The sequence below is a fragment of the Sus scrofa genome, chromosome 11, assembly GCF_000003025.6.
Source record: "Sus scrofa isolate TJ Tabasco breed Duroc chromosome 11, Sscrofa11.1, whole genome shotgun sequence".
Lineage (NCBI taxonomy): Eukaryota > Metazoa > Chordata > Mammalia > Artiodactyla > Suidae > Sus > Sus scrofa.
In genome coordinates, this window is record NC_010453.5 from 11,321,190 (window position 1) to 11,348,950 (window position 27,761).

The 27,761-nt window shown below is 33.3% G+C and overlaps 1 protein-coding gene across 16 annotated transcripts in view; it reads left to right on the forward strand.

Moving 5' to 3' along the window:
• The window catches only part of NBEA (neurobeachin), a 637,779-nt gene that overhangs the window by 236,109 nt on the left and 373,909 nt on the right, over nucleotides 1-27,761 (forward strand). For 14 of the 16 annotated variants that reach the window (XM_021065194.1, XM_021065200.1, XM_021065191.1 and 11 more), the window contains 3 exons: nucleotides 4,484-4,638; nucleotides 6,897-7,023; nucleotides 14,726-14,853. In XM_021065194.1, the coding sequence (XP_020920853.1) occupies nucleotides 4,484-4,638; nucleotides 6,897-7,023; nucleotides 14,726-14,853 (410 nt within the window). The remainder of the gene's footprint in view (nucleotides 1-4,483; nucleotides 4,639-6,896; nucleotides 7,024-14,725; nucleotides 14,854-27,761) is intronic. The other 2 variants (XM_021065195.1, XM_021065204.1) reach the window with 1 other exon arrangement.

Consider the following 27,761-nt stretch of genomic DNA (forward strand, 5'->3'; position numbering starts at 1 on the left):
AAAATGTATAATTATCACTCAACGAAACATTGTTTAAGTGAATTAGAATAATTTCCTGGCTTGTGCTATTTTGATGGTAACCTTTGCAGCCTTGAAGCATGCACAGATTATGTACAGTACAGCTGTCCCCTTCTTATAGTTTTCAGTCTTGAAGATACAGGAAAGAAGTATGAACATATGGGAAAAACGTAGAAATAATATCCTTAGAATAATATATTTTTTAAAGTATATGTAAAATATTATAGATTTTCATTAGTATAAATAGCAGAGTTAGTAGGAAAGTGGAGTAAGTTAGGAGTTTGAATTGGTGGCTTTTAACTTTTTGTGGCTATGTTTTTGAAATCCAGATTAAAATTATATGCACACCCTAGAAAAACATATATACTCTAAAAATTTGTAGAGTTCCTTTTGTGGCTCATGGTTATGAACACAGCTAGTATCCATGAGGGATATGGGTTCAATCCCTGGCTTCACTCAGTGGGTTAAGCACCCAGGGTTGCCATGAGCTGTGGTGTAGATCACAGATGCAGCTCCAATCCCACGTTGCTGTGGCTGTGGTTTAGGCTGGCAGCTGCAGCTCCAATTTGACCCTGACCTGGAAACTTCCATATGCTCAGGTGCAGTCCTAAAAAGCAAATAAAATAAGTACTTTGTGTGTATTTGTGCAACCTTGCGGGGTACCCACAATGGGTACACAGACACCCAGTAAGCCTTTTGATACAGGTGGTAAAAGTAACCAAGTGGAAAATGTTGAGTAAGATTTTGTAGCAGTCGAAGGTTTTTACATTCACATATAAGTAGTTTCAAACACGTAATAACATTCCAGATGATAACTAATGTATTATCAACACATATTGTTAAGTGTGAACATTCAAATAGTTCATAAAGTAGATGGCTCAGGAGAGAGAATGGTTTGAGGTGTTAGGTAATGTGTAGTCTTGGTTAAGAAATGATACTAAGACAAAAATGTACAGTCTTCTGATTCTAGGTAAACAGTTTGGCCATAGTGATCAAAGGGGAAATAGCAGTCTTACAAATACAGAAAATTGTAGGTTGAGCGGTGGGTCAAATCCAGCTTCCCACCTCTCTCACCACGAGTCTTGTGACATGGTCACCCTCGCCCTTTGAACATGTCAGTGTTGGAAACTGGAGCTCATAAAAATTACTAGAGATGGTCTTTCTCCTGTTGGTCTTATTCTGGTATTTGGAGATACATAGAACTTTCGTCTTGTTTGTCTGTCATATACCTTCAAATTTTTAAAAATTGGTGTAATTTTTTTCTCATGTCTTTACTAGACTCTGTTTTCCTAACATGGTTTGTATTCCACATCTACTGTCATCCTAACTATTCTTTAATGGACACAATGCTGTTTGTCATTATTCTTGAACTATGGTGCTTAAAACTAAACATAGGTTTTTATGAGGTCTGGCAGTCACAAAGTATACCAGGATTACTGCTTCTTTCAATATGGGGCACTGTTTCTGAGGTAGACCCAAACTGCATCAGCCCTTTTGGAAGCCATAGCAATACTAATGATAGCTAAAATGTATTGACCACTTATACTATTCCAAGTAAAGTTCTAAGCACTTATATGCAAGATATCCTTTTAACCTTATAAAAATCATATAAGGTACAAACTATTATGAGTCTTATTTTACAGGTGAGAATAGAGCTTAGAGAGATTTACGTGCTTAATTCCACATAGCTAGCAATTGTTAGAGGTAGATTCTAACTCAGTCTGTCTGACATTAAAAACCAGGCTTCTAGCCACTGTGTATTCTATTTATATACCATGTTGTGCTACCAGACTGCTGAGTTTGCTGTCAGAGAAGTGTCTGGAGGCTTTTGTGTCAAGTGCTATTAAATCACATGTTTTCAGAAATTTTTTAGTAGAAAGACATTTAATGTCATTTGCATTTATCTACAAGCCATGATTATAGGCTGTTGAGATGAAAAAATTTTCTCTCATACGTATAACTAATTTTTCATCATACATAGATAGCTCATAGCCTCAGTACTTGACAAAATGCCTGTAGTAGTCCATTACAGAGAGTTTTTGTGCTAAGTTGGTAATGATCAGTCATTCAGGAACCTTTGTTAATATTTTTTTCTACAATCTACAGATTTTATCTCACAGCAGTCTCAGACAGTATGTGTTTGTTTATTTTATACATAAATGAGAGATTTAGGAGAAAAAAATTAGTTTTACTAATGACTTCTTTCCAAGTCAAGAATTGATAATTCTGTTTTCTTGCTAGATAGCAAAATAGAAGTGTCGGAAAGAGTTCTGATGATAAACACAAGTATTAGTTTTTTTTTCTCTTGACCTTTAATATGGATCGTTATAACTAAATACCTTATTTTGTAAAGCAGATAATTTTTTCACTTTAGATAGAGGTAATAATTATTAATATATAAAACATCTAATAATTGACAGAGTTGTTTCAAATACAGTCTCTTTTAATTTCTCTAGTTACCTATGAAGTGACATCTGTCTTGCCATTTTTTCTAAAAAAACCTGAGATTTAATATCACATGGCTTGAGTGATTTAGTTCTCAAGACAAAACGTCCCAACTCCACATCCTTCTCTCCATATTGTCACTCCACTTCTCAATGAAATAAATGAAGGTATTTGATTAAAAGTGGTCAATGAAGGGTTTGAAAGCGTAATATGTAGACTTTTGGAAATTTAATAAGATAGTTGAAAGTTCAAGTTTGAGTCTAATGAATTTGACTCCATTCATAAAGGAAAATAAAAAAGTATCCTGAAAGAGGTAATGAATAATTTTTTTTGCCATGAGTAAAATTATTTAGATTATAATCACTTTGGTCACAAAAAAAGTTTTAAATACCCCTAAAATTGAAAATAATAATTCTTATAAATTTAGATTTTTGACATTGATGAAGTCATGAAAATATTAACAAAAGTGTTTTTTGAAAAAAATGTTGATATTAAGGAAGTTTAAGCCATAGACTTATTTGAGAATGAGCCATTGATATAGTTTCCTTTAAGTAGTAAAGCTTTTTATTGAGAAAATTATATAAAGTATATAAAGTATCTTGAAAAGACTTCATTTAGATCAGATTTATATAAAGTATCTTGAAAAGACTTCATTTAGATCAGATTTATATAAAGTATCTTGAAAAGACTTCATTTAGATCAGATTTTTTCTTTTACTGTCAGTCCCTAGTTTTCAAGCATTACATGTGACTTAAAATATCTTGTACATCTGCTTTCTAGATAAGTTCAGTGATAGCGGAGAAATGTGTGGAAGTATTTGATAAATGGAGTTGGAGTGCTATAGACTTTGAAGAAAATGAAGTGTCACTGAAAAGGAAATTTAGATATGTATTATGTTAGAGAAATGGTTTCTTCTTTTAAATTGATGACTATTCACATCCATTTATTATTTAAAGTTAGCACAATGTTAACCTCAGAATTTTTTTAAGTGAAATTTATTTAACTATGCTAAAGAAACATGAAAAAATTTGCGACTAAGTTTACAAAGTTTAAAGGTGAAATAGATCTTTAGCCAAATGTCCTGTATCCTCTCCATTCTCTTTTATTATAATAACTAGGGACTCTCATACTGGGTGAAGTAAGTCAGAAAGAGAAAGACAAATACCACATGATATCACTCATATCTGGTATGTAATATACAGCACAAATGAACCTTTCCACAGAAAAGAAAATCATGGACTTGGAGAATAGACTTGTGGTTGCCCCAGGGGGAGGGGGAGGAAGTGGGAGGGATTGGGAGCTTGGGGTCAACGGATGCAAACTATTGCTTTTGGAATGGATTGACAGTGAGATCCTGCTGTGTAGCACTGAGAACTATGTCTAGATACTTACAACGCAGCATGACAATGGTAGAAAAAATTATGTATACATGTATGCGTAACTGGGTCCCCATGTTAGTGGGGAAAAAAAAGTGCGTTGGAAATAACAATAAAAAATAAATTAAAAAAATAATAGCATCCCTACTATGAAAAAAAAACTTAATTTTGCTCAGAAAAATAAAGTTTAATTTTATTATGCCATTAGTTATTATTCAATATTTGTTGGTTTAATATTTAGCTTTGCTCAGAGGTTTTAGAATTTGGCTTTCAAATATTTTTACATTTTGATGACTACTTTCAACAGTTAGAATATAATAGAGATAAGATGAGTATTCTCAAGTATAGTTTGCATAAAAAACTCCCTATATGCATGTCAAAAATATTCTCATATTGTTCCAGTTTTCCCAGATTTATGATTGTAGCCTGCATGTCATCTTGATACATAAATGTTTACCAAATGAATCATAATAGTTAACATATTTTGTAATATATCCTTAATGTCTATATTCTCTTCACCAATGAAGTTAGAGGTCAGAAATTTAAAAAAAAAAAAAAAGAGGAGAAAGAAAAGAAAATTTGATGTTGATTACATGTATTCATCTTAGACCTTGTGTTTGTCATTTTTCATCCTTTCTTTGCAGGAGTGTCGTGGTGCCTGTTAAGAAGCCACCTCCAGGCAGTTTAGCTGTAACCACTGTAGGAGCCACTGCTGCTGGAAGTGGGCTGCCAACAGGCAGTACCTCTAATATATTTGCTGCTACTGGAGCTACACCAAAAAGTATGATTAATACAACAGGTATTGTCCTTATCTATTTTTGTGATACCTCATCTTTTTCTTTTTGTTTTCTATCTTCATTTTTCTGCTAATTTGATCTTAAAAATTAAAATACCTTAGGGTTATCTTAATCTTTAAGAAGGTTATTCTTTATGTTTTCTTTCAAAATTTGTCTGTAATTCTAGGGTGTATTTTTAGTCATTTTTGAGAGCACTGTGGGTTTTGTTTTGAGTCTTCTCGAAACACAATGCTGTATACTTTCAGAGTGAATTCAGATTGCTAAAAGATTTTTGGGGAGCAAAACCAAAAATTCATTTGAGCACTGAAATTTGATATGTAAAAATTAGTTAATTGTATCAAGAATATCAAAGTATAATAGATATGTTAGTGACAGGAAATAGATTCAGTGACATTTACTGGTTGAAACCTAATGTATATTGTTTTACAAAGCTCCCCTAAGAACCTTGACGATATGCAAGAGCCTCAACTGGATAAAAAGTGCATGTGAATAAGAACCATTGTTTGACATTGAATTATTTTGTATACTTAGATTACAACTATATCCAATTCATTGTCCAACATATTCCTAATGATTCTAGGGACAGAAAATTCCAAATCACTATACATTTTAAAAGTCTGCCTAAAATAACCTCTTTTTTTTTTTTTTGTAAATTTCCAGAAATGTTCCTGTTGATTATTAGCTAAATAAATCCTTACCCAAATCTTTGTGATTCCATTTTAGGTATATATACAACGCAAGATGATCCCTGACTTTTCTTCCCTGACTATAGTAGCCTTCTCTTCTCCAAACTGTATAGCCTTGAACTTTTCCATCTATTATCATTACTTAGATTATTCCCATTTTTATTAATTTCATAGCTCTTCTTTGTGCTTTCTGTATTTATCTTGTTTATCATACCACCTGAGTCTGACATATCATGAACAGCACATTTATGGGGTTGTAGTAAGTAGAATGTACTCTGTCAAGTATATTTATATTAGAAAATAAACATTTATGGAATTGTGTTAAAAAACATAACATCTTTGACTTGTATATATTTTTTTTAAAAAAGTATTTATGTCTGACTTGTCTGAAGACTTTCTATAAAGTTTTTTTCTGTCCAGTTTACAGTCTTACTCTTTAGAGTCATTCTGTTTTCTAGAAGTAGGAATAAGAGGGTTTTTTTGGTTTGTTTGTTTGTTTTTTTAACCAAAACATATGGTCAAAAAAATTAGGACTTTTTAAATATGCCAATGTAGTATGAAAAAATAAATCTACATTTGGTGCTTATTGGCTAAGTCCTTACTTTAAAAAGATAAGTAAATGAAAAAGCAGATCATCTTTCTTATCTTTATTTGAAACAAGTTTTGGTATTTTTCCTTTAATTTCTATTTTATTAGTTAATAATGATAAAGTGATGGTAGCAAGAGGTCTAGGGATGGAATAAAGTGTATATTACATGAAAAATGTAAGTAATGAACATTTTTCTTAGAAATACATACATACCCACACACACAGACACAGACACAGACACACGTGCACACACACACACACACACATACACACACACACACAAATAAGTTAAGGGCCAACATCTAAACTGGCCCCAAAACTAGTTTAGATTTTGGCACATACATGCTGTGTAACTGCTGTAGAAACCCCAGTTTTATGGGAATTCGTATAAGGTAAGGATAAACGCTAGATGTCCCTCAACTCCATGGCTATTTAATATACTTACATGGTGTATTACAGAAAAATCTGTTCCAAAATGGCATCTTCATATCGTTGAGGAGAAATAATTATTTTAAAATTGATTACAATTATACTCATTATAGCCCTTAATAAATTAAACATTTGATGTTGCAGTTCCACAAATTTATGTTGAGACAGTTTATTGTAAATTATATGTTAGATGATGAAAACTAAAAATATTACAACATAGCAATAAAAACAGATAGTTTTCACATCTAAATTTGCATTTTTAATCAGCCTCATTTTATCTAAAATTATTTTCATTTGTTGATGTCTTTTATTTATACCCCATTTGTAATATGTAGTTTTGTTAAAGTAATATAAGTAAATAAACTGAGTTTTAATGCAGTAGCTAATATTTATAATTTTAAAGTTATTGTACCAGTGGCCAAATGCTTTTTTAAGTGCCAAAATCTGTTTTGAAATTCACATAAATATTTTTTCAAAATAAAAAAATAATGATTAATGAAAATGATTTCTTTAAATAAAATTATATTTAAGGCTAAAAATTATTATTTGGGAACAGGTGCCGTGGATTCGGGGTCCTCCTCCTCTTCCTCCTCTTCTAGTTTTGTGAATGGTGCTACCAGCAAAAACCTTCCAGCTGTACAAACTGTTGCTCCCATGCCAGAAGATTCGGCTGAAAACATGAGGTATACATAATTATTTGCCTTTTCAGTCATTTTCATCCTTCCCTCCATCTCAGAAATAGTGAAACAGTATGCGACAAATACAAAAATATAGCTAAGAATTCTTAAGAATGTTTAATTATGTGTTTTGTGGTTACATCTCATAATGGCATGATTTTCCTATTTTTAGCTAGTTATTCATTATATAAAAATAACATATTAAATTTCAGAGTCTAAACAGATCTTGAATGATTTTCAAGATTTGACATTACTGAATTTATAATCCATTGTCATACAGCAGGTGCTACTGTTTCCTATGAAGCGAAAACATACACACATAGCACCATGATAAAATTCGCATCTTTGGGGTGGTGGTGAAAAGTTTAACATGGAGACTTTCAAAATAAATCTATGCAGTTACAGACAATATATATAATTGGAAGTGGAATCAGCTAGCATTATCTTTTCTATGGTGAAGATTAATAGATAAAAATAATTTGAAGTAGGGTATCAAAGAGCATTCCTAGAAGAGATTGGCCCACATTCTTGCAGTTAAATTGCCCATACACGTACATACAGTCTGTGTGTGTTCATATTCTTCATTGAAATATCATGTAACTACAGAGTGTAAAAGCTCGGTGAAAGCGTGAACACAGTCACGTTACCATTACCCTAGGCAAGAAATGGACTGTTACCAGTACCCCGGAGCCCCTGCCTTTTGTTCCTTTTCCTGTCACCATTCTTGCTTTTCTTCAAAGTCATCCCTCTGATTTTTAATACTAGATTAGTTTTGTCTTTTTTCGAATTTTATATAAATGGAATTACACAGCATGTATTCTTTTTTATTCTTCTGTTCAGCATTGTATTTGTGACATTTATCTGTGTTTCCTACAGCAATAGCTTTGTTTATTTTTATTCCTTAGGTATATGCTACAATGTATTGATCTATTTTACTGATGACAGGCGTTTGGAATTTTCCAGTTTGGGGCTATTACAAATAATGCTGCTTTTTTACCTAACAGTGATGCTTGTACATTATTCTTAAGTGTACTACACATTTGTGCACCTAGCTCTTGGGTAAATAACTTGGAGCAGAATTGCTGATTCATAGTGTTTTTTCATGTTCAGTTTTACTAGGTAAACTAGATAGTGTTCCAAAGTGGTTATTCAAGTTTACTAACTCGTTAGCAATGTATGAAAGTGTCTAATTCTTTATATCCTTAACAATACTTAGTATTGTCTCTTTTGCACTGTGGAAATACAGTGATATTACACGGTATTTTTATTTTTAGTTTGCACATTCCTGATAATTAATGAGGTTGAGCACCTTATGTATTTATTGATCTTTTGGTTTTCCTCTTCGCAATTTGCCTTTTGAAGTCTCTTGCTTGCTTAAAAATGTTGAGTTTTTTATCTTCTCTTTAATTTGTAAAGATTCTTTATGCATTTCAAAAATGAGCTCTTTGATGATTATATGTATAATCTTCTCCCATTCTGTGGCTTTTATGAAACTCAGTTCATCAAGTTTTGGGTTTTTAGTGCTTTGTGTGTGGTAGATTAAGCCTTTGCCTACCTCGTTTTCTACACCTCATTTTCTGGCTGCTTTATTTTTGCTTTTTGTATTTAGATATATAGTTCACCTGGAATTGAGCTTCGTGAATTTTATGAGGTAGGAGTAATACATGTCAAAATGACCGAGTACCATTTATTTGAAAAACTCTTCTATTCCTCATGCTCTGCCACTTTTGTCACAAATCAAGTGTTCCTATGTACTGAATTCTGCTTTGGTACTCAAATCTGCCCAGTTTGTCTGTCTATGCTTATGACACACTGTCATAATTAGCTTTAGGTTTAATAAGGATCAGTGTCTGGATAAGTAAGGTCTTCCCATTCTGTCCCTTTTTCCCAAGGAAGTCTGAGCTATTCTTGATGCTTCACATTTTCATTGAAATTTTATAATCAATTTGTCAATATATAAATATATAAATATTAAAAACAACTTTCTGGGCTTTTGGCAAGGAATGGAATTTGTAGATCTGCTGCAACAGAATTACATTTCATCTATAGATCTCTTTCAGTGTAGTGATTTCCAAACTATAAACAGCTTGTAGTCCTTTCGTTTACTTAGTTAACAACAACAACAAATTCCCAGTAATGATTTTAGTTTTTTATGTATAAGTCTTACATATTTCTTATATATTCTTAAAATTTTAATATTTTTTGTTTGTATCTTTGTTTCTTTAGTTGGCTACCAAGTTAAATTTATTGAGACCATTTGTTTATGATGTTTAAATTCAATAAAAAAACACTCGTTTGCATGTACATTTACTGAGTGTTAAACATTTTATATGCCCATATAACTGCCAAGACACAGAACATATCCATCACCCCAGATATTTGCTTGCGCCCCACTTGTAATTTACCACGCCCTTCCCCAGGCAAACATTTACGTGCTTTTTAATATCATAATTTAAATTTATCTTTTCTAGGGTTTCACATAGATGGAATCATACTTTTTTGTGTCCGCCTTCTTTCACTCAGCTTTTGACATTTTGAGATTCATCCATGTCTTTTTGTTCCTGAGTCATCCATTCCTTATGTTCCTATTGTTCTATGCAATGGCTATCCCACTATTTATTTATCCATTCACTTGTTGATAGACAACTGTTTTTTTTTTTTTTCCCAGATTGAGGCTATTATAAATATTCTATGGACATTTGAGTACAAGTCTATTGTAGACAGAAGATCTTGGGTAGACAACTTAAGAGTAAAATTTCTGATTGAATAAGAAGTATAGGCTTATTTTTCTAAGAAACTACAGAGCTTTTTGCAAAGTGCTTGTATCATTTTATATTTCTGTCAACAATAAATAAAAGTTCTGTTTCTTCCACATTCTTGTCAACACTTGGTATTATCAACCTATTTCATTTAAGACTTTATAATTTAAAACTTTCCTAGGTAATCATATATTATTTGGTTTTATTTTCCATTTTCCTAACAAAGACAATGAGGTTTTTTTTTGTTTTTAGTATGCTTCCTGGTTATTAAAGATGATGAAGCCATTGAAATCTTTTGCTACTTGTTTTAAAAACAGAGTTGTTTTCTTGTGAAATGTGAGCATTCATTACTTATTGTCAGTATGTATCCTTTGTCATTTATTCCATTCTGTGGCTTATATTTTTATATTGCTAAAAATGTTAACAAGACGTTTTAATTTCGACAAACTTCTATTTTAAAAAAATCTCTTCTTTTATGCTTTGTGTCTTTTTCTACCCCAAAGTCATGAATATGTTCTCCTGTGTTTTCTTATTAAAATTTCGTAGTTTTAGCGTCTATGATTAGGTCTCTGATCCATTTTAACTTAATTTTGTGTGTATGGCGAGGTAGTTTGGAGGTTGTTTTTAATCCATATGTATATCCATGTTTCAACACCATTGCATTACCTTGGCTCATTTGTTTAAAATCAGTTGAGCTTCAGTGTGGACCTGTTGCTAGACTCCATACTGTTCCATGATTTGCATGGCTGTCGTTATGCCAATACCCCACTGTCTTTATTACTGTCTTGAAATCTGGAAAGATTCTTTTTTACTATTGCTTTGACTTTTCTAGGTTATTTGCATTTTTCATATAAATTTTAGAATTTGCTTGTCAATTTCTAAAAAAAAATCCTGTTGAAATTTTATTTATGATTGTGTTGAATCTTCAGTTAAATTTAGAGAGATTTAGGAGTTCCCGTCATGGCGCAGTGGTTAACGAATCCGACTAGGAACCATGAGGTTGCGGGTTCGATCCCTGCCCTTGCTCAGTGGGTTAACGATCCGGCGTTGCTGTGGGCTGTGGTGCAGGTCACAGACGCGGCTTGGATCCCGCGTTGCTGTGGCTCTGGCGTAGGCCAGAGGCTACAGCTCCAATTCGACCCCTAGCCTGGGAACCTCCATATGCCACAGGAGCGGACCAAGAAATAGCAAAAACACACACACAAAAAATTTAGAGAGAATTAATATATTAATAATATTGTCTTCTGATCTACATTGTTTATAACTCCAGTCATTGAGATCTTTAATTTTCTTTCAGCAACTTACTGTAGCTTTCATTGTAAAAGTCTTGTACTTTGTCTTTTTTAAAAAATTATTTTTCATGTCCTTGTTGAAGACATGTCTAAATTAAATTTTTACTTTAAATTTTCAGTTTTGAGTTAGAAGCCAAACAAAAAAGACATAAATACTATATTCCCACTTATATAAAATGATAGGAAATGCAAATAAGTTTATCTTAACAGAGGGCAAATTGATGATTGCCTGTGTCAAATTTATCTCAATGAAACTGAAAAAAAAGGAAAAAAGATTTTCCATGTCAGTATATAGAAAAGCAATTGATTTTTGTATATTGACTTTATATCTTGCAAGTTTGATTAACCTACTTAATTTTAGTAGTCTTTTGTAGATTGTTTAGACTCTTCTCAACTCATATCCATAGTTTTCTTACTATTTTCTATATGAAAGATAATGTCACGTATAATGTCACATATAACTTTAGTGTTATTTATACTTAAATGTTTGAGATTCCTCCAGTGTAGCCATCTCTGCTTGGATTTTTTTTTTTAATGGAGAACTTTTACAAATTAAATTATTTTAATGGATAAGTGACTATCGAGATGTTTTTGTTTTCTTTTTGCATCATTTTTAGGATTTATTGCCATGAAGTTTTTCACAATTTTATTATTATTTTATTATTTTAAATTCCTTGAAATATCTCTGATGATGTCTCTCTTTCATTCTTGATTTTGTTGATTTATGCCTTTTCTCATATCAGCATTAGAGTACATTTGATTTTTCAGTATTATAATTTTCCCCCCAGAAATTAGGTATTAGATTATTAAATTTTTTCTGTTTTCTGCTACATTGAACTCTGTTGATTTTATTTCTTTTTAGGCTTACTTGATTTTCTCTTTCTAGATTCTTAGGATAGAAACTTAGACCAGAATTCTACAAACTATATAGCTCAGAGGCCAAATCTGCCTGCCATCATAAACTTTCTATGTAAACTTTTTCTCAGCAAACCTTTACTGGAATACAGTCACATCATTCGTTTATATATTGCCTGTGACTGCTTTCACATTACCATGGCAGAGTTATGTATTGCAAGAGAGATAGTATGGCTTGAAATATTAAAATATTTAGTGTCTTAACCTTTACACAAAACATTTGCCAATCCCTAGCTTATATATTTGATTTTAGATTTCTTCTTTTCTATTACGATCATTTAAAGCCATAACTTGAAGGTTATATTTTTGCCTTTTGGGAATGTCCAGCTGCTGTAGCACCACTGTTTGTTCAAAAGACCATTCTTCCTCATAAGGTATTTTTAAGATATTTTAAGGCAGATTTAGGGTGGCCTTTACTCTTGGGCTTATTCTGTCCCACTTAGAAAGGGTGCTGGGTCTCTCCTGAGTGTTGAGTATATCTAATGAGCTCTCTTCTTTTTGACTAGAGGGAGCGCAGGCAATTCTAGACCCTGTGTGAGATGTAGATGATGTCTATTACGACTCGTCCATAATTGTTCTTTCCTCTGATGCTGCCCTGTTCTAACTTTGGTAGCTTTCAGGGGACATACACATAGATTGTTATTATTGAGCCGACGATTACTGCAGCTATTTCTCTCTATGACACCGAGTTCCTCTTGGGTACCCTGACCTCTGCATTCTGTTCACCTTGGCCTCCTTGAACTGTAGTTTTAGTCTTGTCAGTTGAGAAAGGTTGCTGGATTCTGTATCTGCCTTAATGTGGGAAGTGCCTCTGTGTAGGAAATCTGGCTCATCATGGCACTCATTTGTTTCTTTCCTCGGGATTTATGATCTTGTACCACACATTTTGTATGAAAATAGTTGTTCTTTGCATTTTGTACAGTTTTCTAGTTCTTAGCATGGGAGGTAATTTAGACCATCTTACCCCTTCAGGGTGAAAAGTGGCATTTGATATCTTTTAATGTTGAATATTTTGTTTTTATAAATTTCACTTTTAATTGTTTTCTGGTATATATAATTCATTTCCATGTATTGGACTAATATCCTAAAACCTCTAACTACTTATTAGTCTATAAGAATTATCTATAATTCTTTCTAAATAAACATATATTTACACAGTCATTTGATCTGTGAATACTGGCAGTTTTATTCCCCACTTCACAAATCCTTATACCTTATTTCTTTTTCCTGACTTAGAATATCAACTAGTATCTCCAATACAGTTTGCTATAGAAGTGATTAGAACAAGCATTCTTTTCTTCATCTCAGATGGAAACTTTGAAAATTTCATCATTAATTATGATGCTTCCATCTATTTACTAAATATGCTTTTATCAAATATAAGGATTTTCTTGTGTTTGTAATTAACCAAGTTGCCATCATTACGGGTATTGAATTTTATCTCTTTTGGGAGGCAGAATCACAGAGATGAATGACCATGTGGTTTTTCTGCTAACATAGTCTATGATTTTGACTTTTTTAAAAAGGACTAAATAGAAGTTCCCATTGTGGCTCCCAGTAACAAACCCAACTAGAATCCCTAAGGATACAGGTTTGATCCCTGGCTTCGCTGATTGGGTTAAGGATCTGGCATTCTCATGAGCTGTAGTATAAGTCGCAGATGCAGCTCAGGTCTTTTGTTGCCATGGCTGTGGTGTAGGCTGGGCCAGCAGCTGCAGTTTGGATTCCTGGGAACTTCCATGTGCCTCGGGTGTGGCCCTTAAAAAACCAAAAAAGAAGGGGAAAAAAGTGCTAAACAAACCTATAATTCCTGGAAGAAAGTCAGTTTCTTTGTGATATAAACATCTGTTTTATCCTTTGAAGAGTTTTTGCAAGATTGCTGGGTTTTGTTTATTTTTTTTTCTAAAGTATTTGTTAGAGTTCACAAACAAAGACTATTATCATCTTCATTTTGCAGATATAAGACGTCTAATGTCCCAGTCTAGGTAGCATATGATGGAGCCAGCATTCCAGTTCAAGCATCTTGCTCAGAAGCACTTATTTCTAAGAGAGATAGTTAGATGGTACCAAATTATTTATTTGAGCAGAGTTATTTTCTTTACCTATGTTTTTACTTTTACATATACTTCTTGAGGTACTTTCAAGAATGTCAAAACAGTGCTTATGTAAGGCCATATAACTTGAAATTTAATAGTCAACAGTTTAAATAAGATGCAATGAATGGTAAATAAAAAGTAAATGGGCTTATGAAATAGAAACTACCTACCTTGGCAAAACAGTTCAACTGTATCATACAGAATTCCAGGTGTTCCCTTATTCACCCTGCTTTTCAGGTAATTTTCAGAGCAGTCTTGAGAACAAGAGCTGATTCTTTGTGATTTGCACAGCGACCCATGTAGTAGGTATTGGAACCAGTTTTTTTTGGTGGGTAGAAGGATAGACGAAGAAGATGCACCAGAACTTCTTTTCTTGAAGCTCCTAGAGTTATGGACTGAATCGGTGGCCCTTGAGGATGACAAGATCCTGATTCCTTTTTCAGTATAATTATTCTAATTTAGTGCAGTCTTTTGAGTAGCTTTATGACTTACATGAAACTGTAGTGTCCCATCTACATGAAGCTGTTAATCCAGTGGGTTAGAATTGGACTTGTATGGTTTTTAAAGGTTTTGATATAGAAGCAAGGTTTATTTAACTTTTTATATTGAACCATATTTAATAGTCTTTATGTCTTAATTTCAACAGCATCACTGCAAAACTTGAAAGAGCTTTAGAAAAAGTTGCTCCTCTTCTTCGTGAAATTTTTGTAGACTTTGCCCCATTCCTATCTCGTACACTTCTTGGCAGTCATGGACAAGAGCTATTGATAGAAGGTATGATTTCTCTATTATAATTATTTTAGTTTACTATAATGTATCTATTAATCATGGCATACTTTGTGCTACTAGAGGAATATTTATTACTAAAAGAATACAAAGACATTGATTCCATAAATACTAGTAAGATACTCGTATGTGCTTTCTCCTTATTCATTAAAAGAAAAATAGCATGTGGGCACAGTCAATGCTAATAAAAGACTAAAGAACTTTGAAAAAGTGTTGGAATGGGAGGCACTGGCCCTTATAATCCCAATCTATTAGGGCTGCTATATATTCTTCATTAGGGTGGCTTGTTTACTAAGCAATTATCTCTAAAATTTCCTTCTAACTCTAAAAGTCATGCTTCTTTAATTCACTTTTCTTATTCACACATAGCATATGTAATATGAAAATCCTTAGCTGAGAAAATGTAAAGAAATTCTTAACTGGTAATCAATGAAGCTGTTATCTTCTACTCAAGAGCAGCTTAAATGGAGTGAAAAGACAAAGAAGATAAAATAATTGTTGGGGAGATTTAATATATGCACTTGTGTTAGGAGCTTTGAAAATATGGGCCTTATTTCTTTAAAAAGAAGTTTTATTTTATAAATATTCATAAGCTTCAGAAAGGGGTGATAAATATCTAGATGATCCTGTAAATGAATAGTGGTTTTGGGTACCATTCATTGTATTTAGCATATATATATATTTTTTTTTTCTTTTCAATTCTTATTTACTATAGAAGTTTTCCTGTGCCTATTCTAGCATTGTCTCAACTGCTTTTATACAATCTGTTTGGATTAGGGGAGACAATAAGACAAAAATAGTTAATAATCTAAATTTAAATCCTTATTTCATTATTTTCTTAGCTCTCTGACCTTTGTGAGTCACTAAGCAATTTTGTAGCTTCTCTTCTTTCTATAAGATGTAGTCAATGCTAACACTTCCCTCCCAGGGCTCTTGTGAGGATCAAATTATATAATGCATATAAAGTTCTTACAACAGTGACACAAGGTGGGATAGTCATGTTTTTTTAATACTAAATTCTTGCTCTAGGCCAAGTGCTATCTTAGATGCTTGGGATATATTAGTAAATAACAAAGATTCCTTCCTTAGGAACCTTATATTCTATCAAAGAGAGACCGTAAATAAACATTAAGCAGAATAAATGTTATATAGCATATTAGAAGATGGTAAGTGCTATGTAAAATGATAAGTACAACACAGGGGATCAGGATTATAGAAATGGCAGGGTTAACGTCAGTTTTAAAGAGGGTGTTTAATTTTAAATAAGCTAAATGTTACATCTCAACAAAGACTTAAAGTTGGTGAGCTGCGCAGATTATAAGAGTGTCCTAGGACAAGAGAATGGTTAGTGCGGTGAGCCTATAACACATGTTATCTTTATAATAAGAAAAAAATCCAAGGAGTTTCCTGGTGGCCTAGGGGTTAAGGACTTAACATTGTTACTGCTGTGGCTAGGGTTTTACCCTGGCCCAGAAACTTCCACATGCTGCAGGCATGGCCAAAAGAAAAGAAAAAAATTCACTAAACATTATTTTTTTATTACTCAAGGAATTTTATTACATTTATAGTTGTACAACAGTCATCACAACCCAATTAATAAACATTTATTTAAATCTCATGTTTCCTCATTCAAAACAGTCTTACTTTTTCTGAATTTATATATATCTTTTCCAAAAATAATTTGACAAATTTATAGAAAAAATTAGTAGTAGTGGATAAAGACATGCTGAAATAAACATGGAATAAAGTTACTAATGTAGTTAACGTTAGTGATGGATTCTGTAACTCTTACTAAAACTGGGACACAAATTTAGAAGTTTTCCAGCAGCCAAAGCAAAGAAGGAATTATTCAAAGTTATGAGATCACATTATTGGTTCCTCAGTGATAGTTTGTGACAATTTTGAGTTCTAAGGAATTACTGAGAGATGACTTTTTAACTGCTCTATGTTGGTCAGTCAGAACTCCATATATGCAGCCCCCTTTCCAGAATTTTCTGTGGCCAGACATCTAGACTGTTTCTTATTTCTTCCCAGCACACAGAGCAAAGGTAGGAGAAATAGCCTGGTAATTGAGAGCTGTTTTCCTTGTGTTTCTCTAAATTTACCTCAGAGACTCTGAACTGAGTTGAAAGAGTATTCAGAATATTACTCTTAGTTTTTTGTTTTTTTTGTTTTTTTTTTTGTCTTTTGTCTTTTTGTTGTTGTTGTTGTTGTTGCTATTTCTTGGGCCGCTCCTGCAGCATATGGAGGTTCCCAGGCTAGGGGTTGAATCGGAGCTGTAGCCACCGGCCTAGGCCAGAGCCACAGCAACGCGGGATCCGAGCCGCATCTGCAACCTACACCACAGCTCATGGCAACGCCGGATCCTTAACCCACTGAGCAAGGGCAGGGACTGAACCCAAAACCTCATGGTTCCTAGTCGGATTCGTTAACCACTGCACCACGACGGGAACTCCCTATTTTTTTTTTTTTTTTTTTGTCTTTTGTCTTTTGTTGTTGTTGTTGTTGCTATTTCAGATTTTTTAAATGGTGACTGGTGCTAAAAATGAAACATTAGAACAAGTTATGTATTGAAAGTTCACTTTGTGTTCCCTTGGCAGAATAAATTTTATTTTTTCACTTTTCTGCATCCAAAGAATTTTAATAGATCCGTTTTCAAAACTATGCTGATACCCTTCTTTTTGTGTTAAAACGGTTTTTCTTAATGAGATGATGATAGCAAATGGTAGATTTCTATATTTTAAGTTTTGTTTTTAAATGCAATACTTGGAAAAATAGAAAGTTGACAGCCTTAAAATATGGTCCTCCAAATTTTTGGCTAGGCCATGTACAATTTTAAAAATCTAGAAAGCTCTGCTCTTTACCAGCACAGAATTCAGAATCCCTCACAATTTAGTCATAGCTGTCTTTTTCAGACTCATCTAGTCTCCATCCTCTTGCTGTAGAAGACACTCCATTAACATGTGATAAGTTACACATGGTCACATTTCTTTGTTTTTGTACAACTCTTCCTTCTGCACTGGGTCTTTTTCCTTTTTTTTTCTCCCCAAATTATTCTCATCCTTTGAGTTCTGCCCAAAGTCCTGCTGAATTAATACCTTCTTTTCTGTGCTCTTGTGCCATTTTATTTACATATTATTATTAAGAAAATTATTCTCACTTGTAAATCGGAAGTATTTTATCCTTTCTATTAACATTGCCTAGCTTAGATTCTGGCATGCAATAGTATTTTCTTCCTTGTACTGAAATGGAACATTGTTTGTGTTACTGCTAATGTTTGGTAGAGGTAAATTTTGAAAATAAGGAAAGATAGATAAAATTTTTGTGTTCGAGTTCCCATTGTTCGAGTTCCCATTTTGTGTTCGAATTCCCATTCTCAGCGGGTTAGGAGTCCAGCTGGTATCCATGAGGATGCGGGTTTGATCCCTGGTCTTGCTTAGTGGGTTAAAGGATCTGGCGTTCCCATGAGCTGTGGTGTAGGTTGAAGATGAGGCACAGATTCTGCGTTGCTGTGGCTGTGTGTGTAGGCTGGCAGCTGTAGTTCCAATTCGACCCTAGCTTGGGAACTTCTGTATGCTTTGGGTGCAGTCCTGGAAGGAAGGAAGGAAGGAAGGAGAAAAAGAAAAAGGAAGAAAAAAAATTTTTTTTTAAATTTTGTGTTCTGAGGTGAGCATTCCTGGTATTGACCAATCATGCATACCTGTTAGCTGGCTACTGTACTCATTCAAGGTCCATTCATGCTCTCCACCCGGCTGTGGAAATACATACCCTGTCATGTTCTCATGCTTAAAACGGACTCTTAATCATTGTTTTCTTTTTCCTTCTCCCCATTCCCTTCTTCCCATAATTTGAAACACTGTTCCTCTCCTCTGAGAACAAAAACTGTCAAACTGTTGTGAAGAGCTCAAAAGACTAACATGATAAAAATATCTTTTTACTAGCTATTCCATATTTCTGTTTAAAAAGTTTCATTATACATATATGGGTGGTAGGAAGAAAACTGTATTTAGGTAACTTGAAGATGTTTTAATGTCTCATGAAAAGAGAAGGCTATTACTCTTAATTTCAAGTAATCATAAAATATATTTGAATTGCAACTTTATTTGTTTTATATTTAGTTTTTCTTAATTCACATGGGTATCCATTTAAGTTTTTTCTTTTAGAATAATCAATTATTGGTAATTTATATTATATGTATACTTTAAAATGCATGCTAAAAGAATGTCCTTTCATTTTCTTAATTTGCTTATCACTTTTATTAGTCAACCTGTATTAAGTTTATTATTGTATGATTCTAGAGTAATCAGTGTGTTCACATCTTTTAAGTCACTCACTACAGTTGCTATTTTTACATGGCTTTTGGGGCGTGTGAGGGCACATGCATGTGTTTCTCTTGGCAATAATTAAGGATTTTTAAGATAGTAGTTTTTGGAGCTTTGTGAACTTTCTCTAAGAAAATTCTAGCTCTTCAGCTTGCAAACTGATGTGTACAAATTAGAGTAAGTATGTATGCAAGTATCAGAATCTATCAGCCCAAGGTGATAAAACAACCTCTGGTCTGAATTTGTTATGTTTATTTAGCTTAAGCACATTAGAGAATGTACTTCAGAGAAACGATGGTGCTTCTCTAAAGAGCTGAAGGAGCCTATTTTAGACTGCATATATAAGGAAGAAGGTCCGGCTGTAGACTGAGTGCTAACTGGCAGAAACTGGGTTAAATCTTCGTAATTTTGATTCCGAGTTCTTAGAGCTACTGTGGGCCTAGAGTTGCCATAGTATAAAGAAGCAATGGTCACCCAAGTTAATTAGAAGAGAAGATGTTTAAGTGTGTGTGTGTGTGGTGTGTCAGGGGGCGGGGGAGTTTTGTGTGTCCTTTATCTTGTTCCACCACAGCACAGAGTGACCCTGAAAATCACTGTTATATTCTGTGAACATTATTTAAGTTTGGTTGAGTACTCAAAAGAATTTTAAAGATAACTTAATTATGATAGGGATACAGCATACAGTTTCCTAAGCATCCAGAGAAAGGAAAGGAAATAGATTTAGACTTGAGGCAGCCTGAAAATATGAGAAAACAGTCAGTAACCAAGGCTACTCCCTTTGCCTCTCAAAGCCACATCTTCCTATCTTTGCTTCTCTCTCTGTATATGAATTCACTTTTTTCACTCTCTCCCAAACGAGTTTCACCTTCTTAGTCATCAGAACATGGCCCAGCATAGCATCCCATCCTTGACTCCAAATGTGCTTGAGTATAAATTCTTTTATCATATTACTATAGTCACTACCTATCACAAGAGAATTTGAATGGCTTCTCCTTAGGTTAGGGGTCTGTCTCTGCTATGAGCAGTTAAGATTGGGGTGGGTGGCAAGGGCAAGGTTGGATATGATACACAGGCTGCCTCATTTAAAAGCTTCATGTAAGTTGAAACATCTTAGGGATGGTAACCAGTATAAGAAATGTCACTCAAGTGCCTACTGTACTTTTATGACAGTAATAAATACTTTATTAAAATTGTAATACCTATGAATATTTATAGGTTCCAAGACTAGCATTTTTCTAAGTATGTAAATATATCATGCAGTTCCCACCTCCACCAAAAGAGATCATCAAATAAATGTTATTACAAAAAAAAAAAAAATGAGCCCAGTCAAGAAGCCTATATCACCCTGGATTATTCATACTAACAGTATGGCCACATAACTAGAAAAAATTGAGTATGTTTATTTCAATTTAGACTTATAAAGTAAAATGTAATTTCAGAAGTTATTTTAAAATTACAGTACAGAAAAGTATACATCACAGATTCAGGGTAAACGGCAATGGGGGCATAGTTTTAAAATATCCCTGAATTCCCCCACAAAAAACAGAACAACAGATGATGAAACACTAACTACAAAACAACAAATACATATTTACAACAAAACTAGGTGACAGTATATCCCGTTGAACTCCAAAATATGGCTGGGTAGGAACAATCCAGCTATAGTTACGAGACACACGTGCATCAGCAGATGCCTGGAAAGATTGCAGGAAGCGAGAGAATATCTGAGGAGCATAGTCTACAAGTGTTGACCGGAAAGCCCAGAGGGCCAGTCTGCAAACAGCAGCTAGAACAGGGAGGGCTTTCATACACTAGAGCAGATGAGTCCAGGGCTTCCACGGTAAGGTTAGAAGGGGCTCGAGCCATCTAAGCTCCGTGAGAAATTGACCAACTAGAGTTGTCTTCCCATATTGAGGAGAAACTACTATCTATAGAATCCAAATTGAGCAGTAGAGAGCAAGAGAGGCAAAGTCCACATAAAACTGGGAAGGATGGAGGTAATGATCTCATGCACCTCTTATATTTTGTTATCTGTTAACAACATGAAAACAAACAGAAGAGGGATCCCTAGAATCTGAAGAAAGAGAGACAAAAATAGCTATCTAAAAATAATTTAAAGTTCAGATAAACTACTTTCACATAAAATAATAACCAACAAAAGGATAAACTCCCATATTTTACAGAAAGAAAAATGAGAGTAAGTAGAAAAACACCCCTTCAAATCATGAAGACAAGAATGCAAACCAGATAAAAAGATGAAAAGTTTTTAAATGAGCTGAAGAAATTGGGAAATAATATCAGATATAAAATTATTTCTATCAGAATGTAGAGAACTTCAGTCATGTAGTGATAGGACTTAGGAAAGAATTGGAACAAAGGGAAGAATTTTTTAAATGTCTAAATTTAGAACAAACAAGTAAACTCATCACATAAAGCTGTAAGATAAAGTAAAAAGAGAAAAAATTATAAATATAAAAAAATAGAGATGAGAAAAGATAAGCATGAAAGGGGCAAATTTAGAATATTCAAAATTCATATGAGTTTCCAAAAGAAGAAAACCAAAACAAAGAACAAAAAAAATAATAGAATAAGTAATTCAAAGAACTCTTAGAATTAAAAATAGTTTAAAAATGGAATTAAAAGGCACACCAAATATCTGAGAAATTACCCAGATGACCAACACTGAGACATATATTAGCAAAATTAATAGACTTCGGAGAAAAAGACATTTAAGACATCTAGATAAAAATACAGACTAACGTAAAGAGAAAGAGAATCAGATCATTATACTTTTTGACAGAAGAAAATATAATAGGGTATTGAAAATACTCAAGAATGAAAATATCAGCCAAATTGGCTTTCATATCTAGAAACTACAGATAAACTGTTAACATGCCAAAATTCAGGGAATATTAGTCTTATGAATCTCTCCTGAGGTATCTACTGTAGAATAGATATCAGGTAATCAAACTGACTGGAGAGATGTCAGCGTCTCATCCGATGTCACCATAGGACATCAAACAGAGAGACGTCACCACTCATGATGACTATCAAACATAGGTATATATTTGGAGAAGTAACTGAGTATTCATGTGCATACTCTAGCTCTGTCTTCTGTTTTGCCGAGAAACAGCAACCAGGTAGTCAGTAGCAGTGAGCACACCTAGAGTCCAGATTGAGAGAAGTCAGAGATTCTTGGAGAAAAGGGTGATTCCAAGGCTAAGGGAGGAAGTGTTCATGATTTGCCTGCAACACTTCCCAGAACCAAGGCAGGTAGCAAATACTGTCAAAAGGACTCAGGGACCTGAAGATGCTCTTATTGGCTAAAGATGGGGTATTTTGAGCATCAGCAAGTAAACTAACTGCAACGCATTATAACACAAAGTGTTTAAATCCATGAGTTGTAAGAATACTTTTTTAAATGATTTGTTTGAATTTCGAGACTACGGAGGCAACTCGTAATTTTGAAAACCAGTCAATACAGGGAAAGATTTATCCTGTCATTTCTCTATAAATTCTGTCATTTGTGTTATCAAGTCACTAAGGAGGGGAAGTTTTCCTTTATAGAAATGTAAATATATCTGATAAGTAGTAGAGGGATATTGAGTTATATCATTGCTATTAAGCATCCTTTAAGGAATTAATAGATGGCATCAATTGCTGCTGACATTGCAGAGACACCTAGGCAACCAGATGGAGAAAACACTGTCAACCACTGAGACTGACTGAGTGTCCAAATGAATGAATGAAGGAATAAATAAAATTAAGCTGATACTGATTAAGCCTGTATACCCAACCTGTTAAATTATACCATGGAAATTCCATCATCAAAATTAACACCGGTAGAAATTCTGCAGTACAAATGTCTTGGTTTCTTCAAAATAAATTATATGGGAAAGAAAGAGATATACTGGGGAAACTACAGCTTAAAGGGCTTTAAAGATATCATTTTTAAGAAAGTAAAATTAAGTTGTTCATAGATAGAACCCTATCATTTAGGTGATAAATTTTAAATGAAGTCTAAGTGATTATCACAGAATTCAGATAATGTTTTTCTACAAGTACCAAGAAGGCTGTGATTAAGATAGGACAAGTGGAGGCTCCTGGGATATTTGGCAGTTCTCTCTTCAGCTGTACAGTGGTTGCAAGGGTGTTCACTCAATAATAACTCATTAACATATATATGCATTTTACTTACCTGTGTTATATTTGTAAAATATTTTTAAGTTCTTTATGGAGACAGTTATAAAATTTTATGACATTAAAAGCATAAATAGTAGTGAATTGTATCATGTTGGTGATAGGAAGATGATAATCTATTAATTTCATTAAAATTTTAATTTCAAAAAAACTCAGGTTATTTTTGATAATTTGAAGACTTCTTCAATTTCTACAATTGAATGAAAGGTTGAAATAACCAAGATAATTTTGAAGATGGACAATCCATTATAATTTTAAAAGTGTGAAATGGCCAGAGATGAATTACTATGTTAGAATAAATATCCAGACCCAGATACCACGCACACGTGGTAACATTATGTGACATATTGGCAGGCAGAAAGAGAGAAATGATGCAGTAAACACACTTAGACCAACTGGATATCATATTGCTAATTAAAAAAAAGAAATGGAACTCCTACCTTATTAAATACACAGAACCTCACTACTATGATGGTTGAAAAAGCAAAATTTCAAATGTTATAGAAAAAGAAAATATAGGAAAATACCTGTATTGTTACAGGCAGGAAATTGGTCTTTAATTGGCATATTATGGGATTATGGGAAAAGGTTTGAGAGGACCATGAGCCTTTAAGCCTTGCTAATTACTCTCCTCCAGGAAGGCACTTCATAAAGACTGGGGCAGGTGACTTTCTTCAGATAGTTTTAAATAGGGGTAAAATTGTTTTCAAACTTTTAAAAAAACTTTACCCCTATATAAGAATCTTTGGTTGATATTTGTTTCAATTTTAACCAGAATCTTCAGGGGTAAATTTTTTTATTATAAAACTCTTAAAATTATATTGTAAAGTCTTCAAAAATATTTAACTATGTTAATTTCTATAGTTTTTATTCCTCATTTTTGACAACATTGTTAGTGTAAGTAATAGTTTAAGGTGTTTCTCCTGTTGAAATCAGAAATAACAAATCACTTTTCCAAGACAAAAAATGACAGTTTAATTAGCTATTTTTATATTACCTCTTTTGCTCATAAATGTTGAGATACTACTTTTAATTAAAATTCTTTTGTTTTAAAATATTCAAAATTGATACAAAAAATATGTCTCATCATGAAAATATGTGCCTGAGACTCTTATATCCAAATTTCAGATAGATAAGAATAAATCTGTGAAATGAATTCTATAAGTCAAATTATCATTAAAGATTATTAATGTAAAAATATAATATTTTTGACACTAATAGCTATGATTTTTCAGTTTTTGTCTTGTCAACTATTGATATTATCTTGTAATATATTTAAAATATTGTAGGAGTTTCTGTTGTGTTGCAGCGGACACAAATCCGACTAGGAAACATGAGGTTGTGGGTTCAATCCCTGGCCTTGCTCAGTGTGTTAAGGATCCGGCATTGCTGTGAGCTGTGGTGTAGGTCACAGACACGGCTCGAATCTGGCATTACTATGGCTGTGGCATAGTCTGGCGGCTACAGTTCTGATTGGACCCATAGGCTGGGAACCTCCATATGCTGCGGGTGCGGCCCTAAAATGACAAAAGACAAAAATATATATATTATATATATGTGCATGTACATCTTCTGAGAGATGCCATGGTACAGTAATCACCTAATTTTTTACCATAATCTCTATTAAAATTCCATTGTAAGAGTAGCAGCGGACATGACAGCTGCTTATGTTTAGTGACTATTTGAGACATTAATAAAAAATACTTCATGTGGTTAAAGTTTCAGTTTTTATACAAGTTAGACTGAGTTTTTAACGCTCAAGTTGCTGGCCTTACCTGAAGGAACTGGAAAGCAAACTTAGGTAAGTTCTACTCTAGGCCTAGATGAATAATCTGACAACAGCAGAAAACACTTTGGAGAAGCTCTACAAAATGGGCTAACCACATTTCAAACCCATTCTTAAAGAATAAAAAAAATGTAGTTCTCTCTGTGACATATTCCAACTTTATACATTCCATTGAGCTATTGACCCTTTGAATGCTAGATGGATAAATAGCAGTTTTCTCTGTGTTTTACAGAGATCTGAATTATTTTTAAAAATTAAAGTCTTATCATGTAAATGAAAACTCCATTTTTTAATATTTGAATGAATAATTATTATTCATCTAATATATTGTGAGTTATTCTAACATGAGTTACCTTATGCAGGAATTTACACAAGCTCTATCTGTATTTATGTTTTATATCTTAGAAAATTGATTTATAAGCAACTTTTACAGATTTTCATATTTAATATTTTTTTTTTTTTTTTTGCTTTTTAGGGCCACACTCGTGACATATGGAAGTTCCCACGCTAGGGGTTGAATCAGAGCTACTATAGCTGCTGACCTACACCACAGCAGTGCCGGATGTGAGCCACATCTGCGACCTACACCACACTCACGGCAATACCGGATCCCGACCCACTGAGCAAGGCCAAGGATCGAACCCACATCCTCATGGATACTAGTCGGATTCATTTCCACTGCACCACAATGGGAACTCTATACTTAATATTCTTATTTCTAGTGAAAGTTGCATACGATGCAAATTTTTTACTTTAAGGAATTCGTCACTTCTCTTTGCTCTCTGGTATATCTTAAATCCAGAAGTACTCTAGAGCTAGGCTTTGGCATACCTAGCTTTTCTTTAAAGGTCTTTGTAGACCAACAAACCATTCCTGTCATTCATTCTTTTGTTTTTTGTGTATTGTTTTTACAGTCCTTTGACAGTGTAAAATCCGTTCATACCTTACTGGCCATACAAAAGCAAACTGCAAACTGGATCTTGCTGTAGTTTGCCAATCCCAGTCTAGAGTAAGAGATTATGGTGGCATCAAAAGGAATTAAATTTAGATACTATTGATAAAAATGTTCTTTTTTAACTTAATTGCTGATTATTATTCTACATGAGATTGAAAGTTCCATATAGTATCAGCATTTTTTTTCTATACTAATCACTCTCAAGCTTGTCCTTAATAAATGATAATAGGAAGTCACTTTTATTTTATTTATTACATGGTGTTCTGGTTACCTGTTCTCCTTGAGAACTGTTTTAAGAGATAAGTTGCATTTTTTTTTTCAGCTGTGAACCATGCTTGACTGGTATAATTTTTAAGTTAACCCAATTCAGTGTTTATGTTGTTTAAGACTTAGTTATATTGACTTCATAAAACATTTCCTTTTCTATTTTTGTCACTTTTGATAAATTTCGTTAACTTTAAGAACCATTATTCATTCTTTGCATAATTCTGCCTGAGCAGCCGTGTGTGTCCCTAGTTCCTTGAGTTGTTACTAGTAATGTTATTTCAAGAAGATGGTCACTAACATTATAGAAAAATCTCACAGTCATGCACCAGTGATGTTTGTTTTACATTCTAGATTTTTGCAAATGATAAGTACATTTTTGCATTAGAGGAAAAATACTTCACATATTGTGTTAACTCTCAAAAAAATTAGGAATTTATAATCAATCATTTTTACTCAAGTAAAAATTTCAAGTGTAATTTAAATTTTTTTATCTTTCAAAATTATTCTTTAGATATATTTGTTGGTATATAAACAGATGATCACCTAAATTACTACAAATATGATAGTTAAATGACTTTTTACCAAAGGATCTCATTACATTTTCAAATAGCTACTCCAGATTTTTAGATACCTGAGTTAATTTGGTTGTCAGAATGTGAACAGATCATAGCATAAGTTTAACAAAAAGAAATAATTCTTTAGAAATGATGTCTTCAAATAGCAGTTTTTCATATGAATCAAGAAAATAGAAAAGGGATGCCTGATTGTTTAGCCATATCTTTTGACTCAATATTGACAGTCTCAGCTTTTACAAATTGTGACAGATGGCCTTCCTATAAAAAGTAACATCTAACGTGAACATCACAATGCGTTTGAGTATTACATAGTTTACTGTATATGTTTAAGGATTTTACTTTAAATGCATAAGATCCTGTTTTGCCTTCACTGTGCTTTTAAAAATGAGATCAAATTAAAACCCATGCAATAACAAAAAGAGAGTCCTTAGTAAAGATGAGCAGTTCTTTAGTAATTTAGGTTAAATGTATGTCCTGCATAGAATATTGAGAAGAATGGGGCAAAAGGGGCAGTGACATAATATTTTGAAGGAAAATTCTGGAAAACTTATGTGGGAGTTCTCTTGTGGCTCAGCAGGTTAAGGATCCACAATTGTCACTGCAGTCTCTTGGGTTGTTGCTATGGTGCGGGTTTGATCCTTGGCCCAGGAATTTCCACATGCTGTGCACATGGCTAAAAAATTGTAAAACATTAAAATTAAAATTAAAAACCTAGGAGTTCCAGTTGTGGCTCAGTAGGTTAAGAACCAGACGTAGTGTCCATGAGGATGCAGGTTTGATCCCTGGCCTCA